General features: G+C 38.7%; 1 protein-coding gene across 1 annotated transcript in view; it reads left to right on the top strand.

The window, feature by feature from the left end:
* Positions 1-15,646, top strand: part of LOC121858309 (mediator of RNA polymerase II transcription subunit 12-like protein) — a gene marked incomplete at its 3' end in the record, with an annotated part of 265,779 nt that overhangs the window by 76,951 nt on the left and 173,182 nt on the right. Inside the window, 1 exon segment of the mRNA XM_042354642.1 lies at positions 1,064-1,215. Within this exon segment, the coding sequence (XP_042210576.1) occupies positions 1,064-1,215 (152 nt within the window).

The following is a 15,646-nucleotide window of genomic DNA, read 5'->3' as shown; positions in this document are numbered from 1 at the left end:
CTTGTTGTCCTACGTAGATCCTGTTGCCCACTTCCCTTTTCGTATGAATTACTGTATATAATATATGTACAGTCTCTCCTCGACTTACGACAACCCGGACATACGACGGCCATGGTCGTACAAAATATTTTTCACATTACGTATTTTCGAGTCCCGGCGTTAGTGATCGTGCTGTGTACTGGCAAAATTTTTGTTTGTAATTCCCTTTAAAATGGCTGTCAAGCATAAAAGTGAGAGTTCTCGTGGTGCTGAGAAGAAAAAGAGACACCCATTTTAAAATTTCTAGGTATTATTTTCGCCTTTTCGACTTACGTCCTGGTCATCGGGACGGAACCCCGTCGTAAGTTGAGGAGAGACTGTATATCAAATATTGAAAAGTATTACGGTAAGTGTCTTGATGAAAGTGGCGTGGCCTTATTACACACTTTCGTTTATGTTTGGGCCTTGGGAGGTCGACTTATGTGGCGAGTATAGAACTAAACCTGAATTTTGAACTAAAAATCTCGAGGTCAACTTATACGACGGGTCGACTTATACGAACCAATTTACGGTACTTGTGCATGTAACAAAGTACAGTGGGGTATGCTATAACGAATCTAATTGGCTCTAGAACCTTGTTCGTTATAGCATTTGTTCGTTATAGGATTAATCCGTTCCAGGCCCCCAAATACAACCACTTAACACTGAAAAATATAATATAAAATTGTAAAAATTTAAAAAAAGTGCATAAATATGCATCTAAACCCCTGAAATAAAGAATATCATTAATACTTGTAATAAAAAAAACAATAAATTAGTTAAAAAATAAAAATAAAAATTTTTTTATATAATGTTCGTTGTAGGAGTTTCATTCGTCATAGCATTCTCAATTTTATAGGTAAAATCGTTCGTTATAGGAATATTCGTAGTAGGATCCATTCGTTATAGCATTCCCCACTGTAGTAGGGACTACTACTATATGTTGTCATAATATCTTAATTCTTTTACTTTTTTTATTATTTATTTATTAGTTTCACTGTTTTAAATTAGTTATTCACTGATTCTTGTCTTGTTAAATTTTCAGGCTGTTACTCTGGACTGTCCAACTGCCCTGGTGTGGAATAATGCTGGTGAGGGCAAAGCTACCTCCTGGCTGACAGGGTCGCCCCTTGACTTGCTTCCTTGTGCCCCTTCAGACCTTCCCATGCCTCCTCGTTATAATAACCAACATGTTAGGTAAGAATAGGAGTATCCACTCTTGTCCTCTATTAAAAGTTCAGCTACTGACTTTTAACAAGAAACTCAAAAAGTTAGTAGCCGATTTTCCGGCACCCTTGGTTTCAAAGCTTGCCGGATTATCTATTTTGCCAGACCAACCGAGGTCAGGTAATAATAAATCAACAATACACCTCTGACCCACTAATGATACACCTCCTGTGTTTGCAAAGCACCATGAACTGCTAGAAACTTAAATTAAGCAAATGTTATATATAAATTAAATGTGAAAAAGCCATAATTTTGAGCAATGTATTACTGTACACACTTTGTACTCAAATGTACTACCCTAAAGGATTAAAAATTTTATCTCTTGTGCAAACTATGTGATGTTTATACAGTACTTAAATTAATCACTCTTACAAGGATTTCAGCAATGCAAGTTATATTCTGATAAGTCTAGTCAGTGACATTTTATAAGATAAAACTTTTTTTTAGCCCAAAACCACCTTTACCCTGGCTGGGAGGATGGGGGAGGGGGAGATGAGGTGTTAACACAGGTGGTGGCTAAAGGTTGCGAAGGTTCCCTAATGTGTATTTATCAATAATATAGAGGGAGTTTAAGTTTTTTGCTTATGAAATGTCACTGAATTGTCTTGCTAGAATATAACTTACATTACTGGAATTCTTATAAAATAGAGATTAATTTGAGTGCAAACATTCCAATTGAGTACCCCTGTCCTACACTCTGCGCTCTCCTCCCATTTTGTGTTTGCCATTAGGAAATTTTTTTCTCACAATATGTATGTAGGATGGTGTGTGCATATAACTTAGTAAAAATAAATGAAGAAAGTTACGTATATCTACCCAAAAATACAAGTTGAAAAACAACCATAACATCTCACAGCTTGGCGTAGTAGCCTGGTGGTTACAGTGATGAGTCTAACAGCTACAATGCCATAATTAATCACTGTTAAGCACTATTATATCAGCAAACACTAATAATAACAGTAAACCCAGTGAAATATGGCAGGGAGCGAGGAGAGCTACAAGAGCAGGCGGCGCTCTAACTTGTGGTCACTCATTTGTTCCCGTTGCCAGGCGTACAATTGAAATGTAGATGGGAAAATTACATACTTGTATCTTGTAGTCTAATTTGAAAACGGTGACTGGCTCAGTGATAAACAAATTATATAAACCATGCATTTACCTATGATAACATAATAAGAAACATTGTATCATTACTAGTGAATGAAATAATATTCCAACAAACAACAATTGACAACTGTTTATGTTTCCCACCTTGGGGACCTGTGTCCCGCGTGCTGACATCTTAGTTACACGGGCCTAAGATGATCTTTGCTTTGTTTTGGGAATGCTTCTTGAGAGGCTTCTTAGCCCCCGGAACCCCCAAAATTTTGTCCGAATTTTCTTCCGAAATCTGGATTTATCGGGTCCGAATCTTCGAGGGTTCACTATAATAATAATAATTAATGGTTTATTGAAAGAGCATGGCAGCTGGAAGGCTGAAAATATACAGTTACATAATTGTGGAATGGGTCTCTTGATTTACAAATAATATACAAGTAACATAAGTGATACAAATATGATATATAATAACTAGGTGGGGAGAAGCTCAAACTACAGGGCATTTCAACATACAGTGACAGTGCAAAGAGTAAGATTGACTGGGAGTGAATACACTGGTTGATTACATGTTATTCATAATTTTTACATTGGTTGGGACTGGGCTGTTCTTATAGCGATCAGTTCGTGCTCGTATGGGCTGGATGCGGTGTGGCGTCGAACAGCAATTCTTGGGCAAGGGATCTCAGGTGGTAGTAGGAGCCGGTGTTGAGGATGGTGCAGAAGCTTCTCACCAAATTTGCAGATGAGGTCTGTGTGTGTGTGTGTGTGTGTGTGTGTGTGTGTGTGTGTGTGTGTGTGTGTGTGTGTGTGTGTGTGTGTGTGTGTGTGTGTGTGTGTGTGTGTGTGTGTGTGTGTGTGTGTGTGTGTGTGTGTGTGTGTGTGTGTGCGTGTGCGTGCGTGTGTGCGTGCGGCGCGTGCGTGTGCGTGCGTGCGCGTGCGTGCGTGCGTGCGCATGCGCGTATAATTAACGGTTTATTGAAAGTTCTGCAGCCCGAAGGCTGAAAATATACATTGGACATAAATGACTTATTACATACATTGGTGGTTTAACAAAAGCCTTCATTAGAGAAAGGTGAAGGAACATACAGTGAACAAACAGATTAATGTAGGTGTTGAACAGCAAACACGTAGTGTAGTAACTCCCTCCCAGATGGTGTTAGGAGGGACCTCACGTGGTGTAGTAGTTCCCTCACAGATGGTGTTGTGAGGGGCCTCACGTGGTGTAGTAATTCCCTCACAGATGGTGTTATGAGGGGCCTCACGTGGTGTAGTAATTCCCTCACCGATGGTGTTATGCGGGCCTCACGTGGTGTAGTAATTCCCTCACAGATGGTGTTATGAGGGGCCTCACGTGGTGTAGTAATTCCCTCACAGATGGTGTTATGAGGGGCCTCACGTGGTGTAGTAATTCCCTCACAGATGGTATTATGAGGGGCCTCACGTGGTGTAGTAATTCCCTCAAAGATGGTGTTATGAGGGGCCTCACGTGGTGTAGTAGTTCCCTCACAGACGGTGTTCTATGAGTGAGGTGTGGTCCCAGGCCTTCCTATCGTAGACGGATTAACACTTCGCTGGTTGTAGGGTCGGGCCGTTATCACTGGGTACCTGGGACCTCACTGTGTGAAGGTCAACTTGGGTACCACTGTTACTGTTGAGTTGTTCTCACCGACTTAAGCACTGTTCACCACTGTTCACCTCTGTTTAACACTGGTTCCATTCCTTTCCTAAATGAAATAGTAACTTCTGGCGTGAACTTGTTGATATTCCGGTGGGGAGGAGGGTTCAGGGGAGGGAGTTGGTATGGGCCAACTTAACAGTTGACCTGGCTGCTCCGAGAGGAGCGCCAGGTACGTCTTGACCCTTCGGTGGTCAAGGATGTAGTGTGTGTGTGTGTGTGTGTGTGTGTTCCCCAGTGAAGACGAGCCCGAGGGCAAAAAACAACTTCGTTCACTAAGTGACTTGAAAGCAGAGGATCTTAGTCACAAACGATCTAGCGACTTTATAATAGAATACGTGCTGTGGTCGCCGTGCTGACCAGACCATATAAGAAATTGTCCCAAACACAATATCTGAGAGATATAAACAAAATAAAAGTCACTCGATTTCCTCACCGTGCTAAGATGTATGAATACCGTATATAAAATCCTCGTGGCACTTAGTATTTCAGCTATTACAACACAAATTAGCGGAGCCTTCTTTGCACGTATTTACAGCTGATTCGCCAGGCAAGAAGATGACGGTGGCAGTGCGTGTGATGGAGGGTGCAGGGAGGGGGTTTTGAGAATTGCAATTAAATGCCAGGTAGCGACATGTCCTCCTAATATTATGAATTTTTAAGTAATTATTAGATGTTTTAACTGCCTGTATGATGGCCTGGTGAGTTAATTCTAGGCATTTACATACCTAGGTACAAGCTAGGCATTGCATTCTGGATTGAACAAAAAATTAATTTATATGTTTTAAGTAAAGTTATTTAATGTTAATAAATGGAACAATTGAAGTAGCAAACCACTAATGGCAAAGAAAAAAAAAAGATGTGGATTGGGAACGCCAACATATACGTGCGCATTTAAGGATACCGCGTCATTTATCTTAAGAATATGTACAAAAGATTCATTACTGTTTATTACTGAATATGTATTTGATTGAATTAATGTTTATTTATGTGAAATGAACATTGTAATTCATTAATATGTAGAATATTAAAACACACAAGAGGATAAGAGACGACATTGTTGTCAAGTGTTTACACCCAATGTATACATGTGCACTCAAGGAAACATAGTCATTTATCTTAAGGATATGTACAAAAGATTCATTATTGCTTATTGCTGAATTGTATTTGATTGAATTAATGTTTTTATATGTGAAATGAAAAATGCAATTCATTATAATACATAGAATATTAAAACACACAAGAGGAGACAAGACGGTATTATTTTCGTGAGTGACGATGGTTCTACATAAGAAACTGAAGAAAATAAGACCCTGGTTGTAGCTGTAGTGAAATTAATTAAAAAAAAAAATTGAATACCTGTATGTATGTTTTAAGTAATGCTATTTAATGTTAATAAATGGAACACTCGGAGTAGCTAACCACTAATGGTAAAGAAATAAGGCGAGACGATTGGGAACACCAACGTATGAACAGCAAGTGCGTACATGTGAAAACATATCATCATTTCTCTACATATGAATATGAAAGCAACACTTATTTACTCTTCATATATGTTTTAGATAACATTTATGAATGTAAAACTAAAATTCTACTCGCCAATGGTGGTAAAATCTGAAACATAAGGACAGCCAAGGAATATTGTGCGAGTTTTTACTCAGATGACGATGTCATCAGGTTCAACTCTGGCTGAAGCTGTAGGTTCAACTCTGGCTGAAGCTGTAGGTTCAACTCTGGCTGAAGCTGTAGGTTCAACTCTGGCTGAAGCTGTAGCTTTCCATAAAGCTGTTGCTGAAACTGTTACTGAACCTGAAGTTGATGTTGAAGCTGTTTATGATGCTGAATTTGATGGTGTAGCTGAAGTTGGTGGTTTAGGCCTTCGAATAATAAAGCTGTCGAAAGAACCTTGCACAGCTGCTTTCTTTTCTCATTATACATCTTTATGTAGAGGTCATTTGCATTTATTTAAATTTTAATGCTTTGTTCTCTTAATGAATCCACTTCAAAAATATGTTCATTGCTTGCTCCATATAATATCCACAGACCTCACTTTTTTCATATCGTTTTAACACATCTAGTTTCTCGGCTAAGCTTTGTCACTTTCTATTTGCTTTTGAAACAACACTACCATCACTTGCTCTCTTGCTCATGTTGAATAGGGATGCAAAAATGCTGTAAGAAACCTGAGAAAGTTTTTCTCCTGTTCCTGTTCCAGATGCGTGAAAACAAAAGGCCCGCCAAGCTCCTACTGTTGTTTACCACTCATTAGCAAGGCAGCTTCTTTGCGCAAGGTGCTCCTCAATTTTTTTACAGTAATTTTTTTTTATATATACAGTAATTCATATCAGGATTTAGTTATTACTGTATTTATATGAAAATGTAATTTTATTTTATTTTGATTATATTTTTGTCGTGAATACAAATGAAATAAGGACATAAATTGAATTGGGTCCTAAATTAACATGGGTTTTAAATTTGAAGAGTTGTTGGCCGAACCGTTGTTATCAGAGGCTTTATTGTACATCCTTCTTTCCTCACACAGCCAAATTGTGGAATGCTCTGCCTTCTTCTGTGTTTCCATACTATTACAATCTGCCTCGCTTCTAAAAGTTGGTTTTCCGGCATCTTCGTGGTGTAGATTAATGTAGTCTTTTTCTTCTCTACTTTTTATTTCTTTTTATTCTTATTTTGTCGCCCCCTAGGCCCCGTTGTGGGTCGATGACCTGTGTCGGGTGGGCTATTCCCTGGAAAAAAAAAAGAATCCATCATCACTCTCCCCATCACTACTGCTGCTACTCTCAGAATATATAGTATCACTATCACTGTCTTGCCGTAGTCGCTGACGGGACGGGGTAGTTCCACCCATCGCATCACTGGAGCTGCCAGATACTTCCTCCATGGCAAGAGAAATTCAATTATGACGGCTCGTGCGGGGTGACTGAGTAATGCCAGGCGTATGGATAAGTTTACAGAACTTACTTCAATATCTCCGAATGAAAACTAGGCAGGAACCTTAACACTCTTCTTGTTCACAGTTGTGATGGTGGAGGGTAAGTAAAACTTTAAAAAATTGCACCAAAAACAAGCACAGAGCAGGAAACCGTCTTCACATACCAACCAAACTAGCAAGAGGAAACAAATGCTATTGCTGGAAGCTGGTGCCACGAGCGGTGCTGCTACCACTGGCTCTCGCAGACCAGTCTCTGTCCCATGATAATTCCGCAGTAACCCAGATCAATCAGCGATAAGCGTACACATGTTTGCAATTGAGCATACGTGATAAGCCAGATCAGCAATTATCGGGTCCCGTGATTATCAAGGATACATGTATACAGGGCTGCCTCACTTATCACAAAGGTTACGGGCATGAAACTTATTGCAAATATCGAAATTGCGAATAGCGGAGCAATTTCTCCCATAAGAAATAATGTAAATAGGGGGGATATGGGCATAGCGGTGGTCACAGCCGTCAGATTTTAACACTTGTTTTACTCAATACATATAGAACATAAAATAAATAAAGAAACAAGGGCATAATATCAAATAAACATCAATAACAGACACTTTGAGTTTATTAGGCATATATGTTTACAAGTACAGTATACAGGGGTACTTTACATGTTTGAGTGTGTGAGTGTTTGAATGGTTATGTGCGTAGGTGTGTGAGGTAAGTTTTAAATGTAGACTGTTAATTTACCTCTGATGTGCTGTGTTGCTTGCTTGCTGAAGTTGGCATTAGGAGAGAGGGTGAAGGTCTACTGGGGTGAGAGGAGACTGGGGTCGTCAGCCACCTCACTCTCCTCACTGCCAGGGTCATCAGCCACCTCACTCTCATCATCACTGCCAGGGTCGTCAGCCACCTCACTCTCATTATCGCTGTCAATTTGCACTGAAAGCTGTCGTTCTCCACTGGTTGAAGGCTGTGGTTCATTTGTTGAAGGCTGTGGCTCACTCGTTGTGGTTTACACTGGTCTTGAACAGCTGCCTAAAAGCTGTGTTCTGTTTGGATGTAGGTGGGGTGGTTGGTGTACTGGGGGTTGAAGGTTTGGCCGTGATAAATGCATCAAGAGTCATTTGTTGCGCATTCTTCCTCTTCTCCTCAAGCACCTCGTAGTATGCTCGTATGTCATTCTTGGCATTGCGGATGATAGTGCAATTTCGGTCAGCATTAGGGTCCATTTCTAATGTCATATCCATCGCCATCTCAAATGAAGAAATCCGCTTCCTTAGGGTTCCGTACAGTGAGGAGTTGTGTTGGAGTTTCATCTGCATCTTCTCCCGTTGCAAGTGGCATTTCTTCCTGCTGAAGCCTCTCCAGTTCTATCAGGTCTTCATTGGTAAGTTCTTCATTGTGAGAGTCGAGGAGGTCGTCTACGTCAGCATCATCCACTTCATCAAATCCAGCCTTCTTTGCATGAGTCACAATAGTCTTCCTTATTGCAGGCACTTAAGGGAAACCAACAAGGTTGTGCACACACTCGGGCCACAGCTTACGCCACACACCGTTCATGTTCTGTTGTGTTGTTGCCTCCCATGAATCACTGATGTTTTTTATGGCTTTCCTGATGTTGTAGTGTTTTTTCCAAAACTCCCGGATTGTAGGTTTCCCTTCTCCATCGGTCCCCTCAATCAGCTGCTCCATGATATGCTGAGTGTAGAGCGCCTTGAATGTAGAGATGACGCCCTGGTCCATGAGAGGCAAAAACTCAACTCACCAGTCAACCACAGCTGGTGGATGACCTGGTGCGTTGTCAATCACCATCAGAGCTTTATTTTCCTTATTATAGCGACTAATGTGACCAGACACATAGTTGAACATGTAGTCGTGCATCACAGACCCTGTCACCCACTCCTTACGGTTTGAACGCCAGACGACAGGAAATTGTCCCTTCACAACCCCCCATCAGAACATGGGGTGTTTCAAACCGGTACACAAGGAGAGGCTTTAACTTCAGGTCACCCTCAGCATTTCCACCAATCAATAGAGAGAGGCGGTCCTTGGCAACTTTGAATCCCGGCACGGTCTTTTCCTCCTTAGATATGTAGGTCCGTGAAGGCATTTTCTTCCAGAAGAGTCCGGTCTCGTCCAAGTTGAAGACTTGCCGAGGACTGTACCCACCCTCCTTAATTATGGTTGCGAGAAACGGTGGGAACTTCTCTGCTGCTTCATGGTCGGCGCTAGCTGATTCTCCTTGTATTTTTAGGATGTGGATTGATACGTTTCCTAAATCTATCAAACCATCCACGTCTGGCACTGAACTCAGGTACATTAAGTTTATCTTTAGTTATATCTTTCCACAGCAATATTGCCTACTGTTGAATCATGCTTTGCGATAAAGGTGTTTTAAGGCGCTGGGTCTGGTCGTCAATCCACTTGCTCAAGATCTGCTCCATATTCTTCATCTCAGCATCACGGAACCTCGTCACCTTCGTAGCCGTCAGTGGTATAGCAGACCCGGCCATCTCCTTGATCTTGTCGGCGCTTTTAACTATAGAATGCACCGTAGAGGGAGCCAAGCCGTGCACGCACCCAATCACTGACGTTCCTTCTCCGTGTTCATGTCTTTTTACGATATCCAATTCACGTCCAACGTAACCGCCACACATGATCTCTTAGTAACATTGCTGGGAGTTTTAGTAGCTGGTCACTTAGGCCTTGCGAGATCACACAAAATACAGCGGCAAGATCACACAAAACACACGCCAGCACGTGTGAGACCGAGGCGAGCGGGAGCGTATGGCGGAGGAATATGTACACACGCTGTCCTACGCTACGGTTGAGGCTCGCGGTTCAAAATTTTTGGTCGTTAGAATTTGCGAATATACCATTGTGAATATTGGAAATGGGTAACAGTAAATTGATTGCGGATAAACGGGGTTACGAATACCGAGGCTGTGAATAACGGGGTTTGCCTACAATAGAACCTCAATAAATCGCACTAATTGGGGCAGACCCCAGTCCGAAAAGTGTGAAAGTCTGAAAAAAATACGAATATATGGGGAGGGGGTTGAAGATAACACTGCTTATCTGAACTGTTTAAAGAAAATTGGTTCATATTATGTTATTACTGCACTTCAACAACTAAGGTCTTTAAATGTATAACAAGGTTATTAAAATAATATTACATAAAGCAAAAATATGAAACAAAACTCTCTGGGTTGAAAATCATTATAAGTCTGGTTGTCAACAACTGTTTTCACCGAGATGATTGTCATTTACTATAAAGTGTTATATGTAAGTAACTACAGAATTTGTCTTATGAATAAAGAGAAAACTGTATACTGTACAGTACAGTACAGTACAGTACAGTACAGTACTATAAAAATAAAATAAGAACAAATAAGTGTAGGAGTATATTGCATGTGTAAGACGAATGTTTATCTGGGAGCAGAGGGGAGGGGAGTAGCATGGGTGGGTGGCTCCCTCCCCCAAGATTCCTTCAATGCTTCTTTATGCAATTTCACCACATTTCTCATATAATTTAGGATCATTTGGTGTCAGGATCATAAAATCACGCATTGAATTGAGTTATGTGTTTACGAAGAGCAAACAGCTGATTGGCTTACCACAATGTCTGTCTTCAATACTTAGTAAATTAGTGCAGTACAGTTGTGTACTATCATCACTTAATGAATACTATTGCAGTGTATTTATCATCACTTAACCCCTACGCCCCGAGCTAGGGGTGTCTCTGGCCGTATTCCCCACGCGGGGTAAATCAAGAAAAATAAATTTTCCAAAAATATTTTTTAACTTTTCTAAATAATAAATCAATAAAAAATAAGTAAGAAAACTATGTATTGACCCTCTAGAAACTTCCCTGTGGCAGCTTGTCTTTGTGTCCGGGATGGCCAGCAATGCATATATTTACTGATCATAATTAATACTTATTTCCTATAAATAATTTACTTAGAATATTTTTTTTTTTTTCATAAAAAGTGCTTGGCAACACACGCAGTTGGTCGCCTGTCTGTCTGGATGTCTTTGTGTTTGGTAGAGCAAGCAATGCATAAATTAATAATTGCACATATAAATGCATTTATAACATAATCATCGCATTATTTTCCAGTAATACTACACTACTTTTAGCAATATAACTTTGATACAACACGATAAAATGGACAAACAATGAAAATGAAAAAAACAAAAGTAGGTACTTACATTCAGGAAGCTTCCCTGTGGCCGAACATGTGGCGCGACAGGCAAATAGTCACACTGGAACCTGATAACCCGCTCTGGGCATTTAAACAGTGGCGGGAAAAGCCCCACGTTCTGGAAAGTCACCCAGGGCGTAAGGGTTAATAAGTAATATTATAGTGTACAGTGTTATGCATCTGCATATACCCTAGTTTGTTCATTAGTCATTTGTCTTAATATACAAATAGCCAGATTGAGCCACCATATAACACTCAAAGGTAGTAAATAACGTTTATAGGAAGGTATCATGATATCATATCCTCTACAGTATGTTATAATGACCCCTGTTGTATGCTGGTCTGCTCAAGCCATATTACAAATTACGCATATATACAGTATTGCATTTTTTCTCTGTTGCTGAAGATGTTATATTAATCATGATGAACCATAAGAGGCCAATCATATGAAAATATAATGCTGAATCAAAAAATAAATAAACCTGATGAATGTGGCATCACCTGATCAGCCCCAGCCTGCTTACATACTCAAGTGTCTTAGTTCTCAGTACAGTAGGCCTATAACAAATCTGATTACAGTGGTCCCTCGGTTAACGAGCACAATCCGTTCCAGCAGGTTGCTCGTCAACCGAAAAACTCGTTATCCGATACCATTGTTTCAATGGGTTTTTGGGTAATTGGTTCCAGCTCACCGAAAATTGCCTAAATTCAACAAAAATGGTAGAAAAGTACACCTACTTTGAGGTGTGTATGTAGAAGGCTCCTGGATGATGATGATGATGATGATGATGATGATGATGAGAATTAGAATGGGGGTGGAGGAGAAGGGAGGAGAGAAGGCATTGGGGTGGAAGAGAATTCACCCACACATGCACCCAAAAGCATTTTAGTTCTCTTGGTGTAATTCAAGATTATTTTCTTTAAATCAACACTGCACTGCATTATATATTGTCAATATGTACAATAAATTTCAAAATGACCAATAATTTGCTTGCAAACACAGAAAAAAAGCATTTAGTTGAAGAGAGCTAAGCAAGATGTTACTTCCACCAAAAAGACAGAGAGAGACTGGTACCGGTTTGGTGTGTTGCCAGGCTGGATGGCGTGCATGAAACTATTTTCCTTACCTTCAATTATGTTCAATAATTGTTAAAATGACTAAAAATTTTTAATATTAAACTTTTAAAATTATTGAATAGTATAAACTTCTTTGTTACTAAAATAGTAAGGAATTTAAGCCCTAGAACCGATACTGTATTGGCGGACTAATACTACCGCTGGTGGACCGCCAAATGCAAGCGAAAACATGTTGAGGTCCGCCATAAAAACTCGTTAATCGAGGGATTGCTCGTTAACCGAAGTTAAGAATCTTATGGAAGGTAACTCGTTAACCGAAATCTCGTTAACCGAGGCGCAAGTTAACCGAGGGATCACTGTACACCACTGTACAGTATTCAGTAAGTGTGGTTCATTTGATAAGATTTATTTATTAATCTTCCCCATTTCTTTAAAACAGGAGTCCGATCAGTTTAATTTCGGAGTACAGTAAAGCCTTTGATAATGACGGTTCAACTAACAAAAATTCATATCTAAGACCCTGGTTAATTTAGTACCCAATTCAATTTACGCCATTATTTTCTTCAGATTAGCAACGAAATTAAAAAAATATATTACATTTTAGTATAATTAATAACTAAATCCTGATTTTATAAAAAGCCCTGATTACGGGGAGGCTGCCGGGCTTGCTAGTGGTGACGCCTGGCATCTCTAGTACAAACAATCGCAGCTGGTAGGCCCTTTGTTTTCACACATCTGAACAGGAAAAGGAGAAAATTTTTCTCAGGTTTCTTACAGCATTTTTGCATCCCTATTCAACATGAGCAAGAGAGGAAGTGATGGTATTGTTGTTTCAAAAGCTAAAAGAAAGTGTATAAGCTTAGCCGAGAAACTAGATGTGTTAAAACGATATGAAAAAGATGAGAGGTCTGTGGATATTATATGGAGCAAGCAATGAACATATTTTCTGAAGTGGATCCATTAACAGAACAAAGCATTAAAATTTTAATACACGCCAATGACCTCTACATAAAGATGTATAATGAGAAAGAAAAGCTGTGCAAGGTTCTTTCGACAGCTTTATTATTCGAAGCAGCTTCATCAACAACTTCAGGTTCAGTAATAACAGCTTTAGCAACAGCTTTATGGAGAGCTACAGCTTCAGCCAGAGTTGAACCTACAGCTTCAGCCAGAGTTGAACCTGATGACTGCCATCTGAGTAAAAACTCCCACAATATTCCTTGGCTGTCCTTATGTTTTAGACTTTACCACCATTGGTGAGTAGAATTTTTGTTTTACATTCATAAGTATTATTTAAAACATATATGAAGAGTAAATAAGTGTTGCTTTCATATTCATATGTGAGAAATGATATGTTTTCATGTAAGCACTTACTGTAATACGCTATGCTCTAACTGCCTCGCTTTATTTATTTACCATTAGTGGTTAGCTACTTCTAGTGTTCCATTTATTAACATTAAATAACATTAATTAAAACATAAATATTTTTTACATTAATTTTACTACAACAACAACCAGGGTCTTATTTTCTTCAGTTTCAGGTGGATAACTGACATTATGGGTGTAAACACTAACAACAATGCCGTCTCTTATCCTCTTGTGTGTTTTAATATTCTACATATTATTAATGAATTATATTGTTCATTTCAAGATATGAAAAGATTAATTCAATCAAATGTATATTCAGTAATAAGCAATATTGAATCTTTTGTACATATTCTTAAGATAAATGACGCAGTATCCTTAAATGCGCACGTATACGCTCCCAATCCATCTCACTTTTTTCTTGCCATTAGTGGTTAGCTACTTCTATTGTTCCATGTATTAACATTAAATAACATTACTTATAACATATATATTTTTTTTTACATTAATTTTACTACAGCTACAACCAGAGTCTTATTTTCTTCATTTTCTCGTACAACTTTCGTCCCGGACTCCCGGCTGCAACCACAAACGAAAACAATGGCATCCCATCTCTTATGTGACCTAATTATTATTCATTTATATTATATAAGGTGCATTCAGAAACATTATTTAAAGAATATAGTTTGCAATTTTCATGACAGTAATTTTATTGTTTGGGGGTAAGAGGGTAAAAAGCCACACAAAAGATATGAAAAGGTCACACTTGGGAATGCATCTCATTATTATTGCTTTATTTAATGGTAATTAATGATTCGTGATATGATGATTCACCTTACACTGCAATATTGGAAGACACATTACCGTCGTTACTCGAGGCTTTACTGTATTGAAGTCAGATTTATCGAGGTTGTACTATACATATATTGAAATATTTTCCTTCAGTATGGGAAAGAGTTGATAGATATGCTTTTTTAGTAGTTATTTAAAATTTATTATCAGAGAGTGTCTGAGAATAGATTTCTTGTATAATGTATTGTATAACTTAATTAGTATAAATGCGTAAAATTTGGAAAAATTATATTTTTGAGAAATATACAACATTGCCGAAAACACTTTATAGTGAATGTTATTAGGCATGAAAAATACTCACCGGTATCAGCAATACAAATAATCATAATCTTCTACATTTGGTTCTCCAGTTATAAATCATCCTGCAGCAATAAAATATATTTCTGAATAGCATTATTTTCCCACATTTTACACTTTGATACTAATTAGTACAGTCAACCCTCACTTTACGCAGTCCCACATTCCACGTTTCCACGTTTACTCGGTACCCTGCCAGAACCCGTGTGCTCACATTCCGCGGTGGTGTACCCCTTTACGCGGGTGTAGTATAATTTTTTTATTTAGCTCATAAAATTCATACAAATTATCTGGCCAGAATATAATTTACATTGCTGGAATTCTTACAATTTGATGATCATTTTGAATATAAGCATCATAGATTTTATTAGACATAAATTTTGGATCTAATGCAAGTATTTTGTTTACTCAGAGCAAATATGCTATCTTTTGTAAAAATATATGAAGTGTATATTCAAAATATTCTTGGTCTTACAAGGAATCCAGCAATGTCAATTATATTATCCTAACTTAGTCTGAGGTATTATTTATTACTGATAAAATCTAGTTTTTCACCCAATATTTCTGGTAGGGAGGGAAGGTGGGGGTGGGGGAAGGGTTGGGACCGACAGACCATCTGGCGAGTTGGAAGAGGGGGAGGCAAGGGGGGTACTTTTGATTGACAGATAGTGTTGTGAAGAATATTTTATTTTTTTTATTAACTGAAGATATTTGTTTTAGCTCATAAATTCATACAAATTACCCGCCAGAATATAATTTACATTGCTGGAATTCTTACAATTTGATGATCATTTTGAATATAAACATCATAGATTTTGCATTAGACATACAAATTTTAGATCTAATGTGAGTATTTTGTTTACGCTGAGTAAATATGTTATC

This window comes from Homarus americanus, unplaced genomic scaffold (assembly GCF_018991925.1).
Source record: "Homarus americanus isolate GMGI-L3 unplaced genomic scaffold, GMGI_Hamer_2.0 scaffold57980, whole genome shotgun sequence".
NCBI lineage: Eukaryota > Metazoa > Arthropoda > Malacostraca > Decapoda > Nephropidae > Homarus > Homarus americanus.
This window is presented reverse-complemented; position numbering and strand designations above follow the sequence as displayed.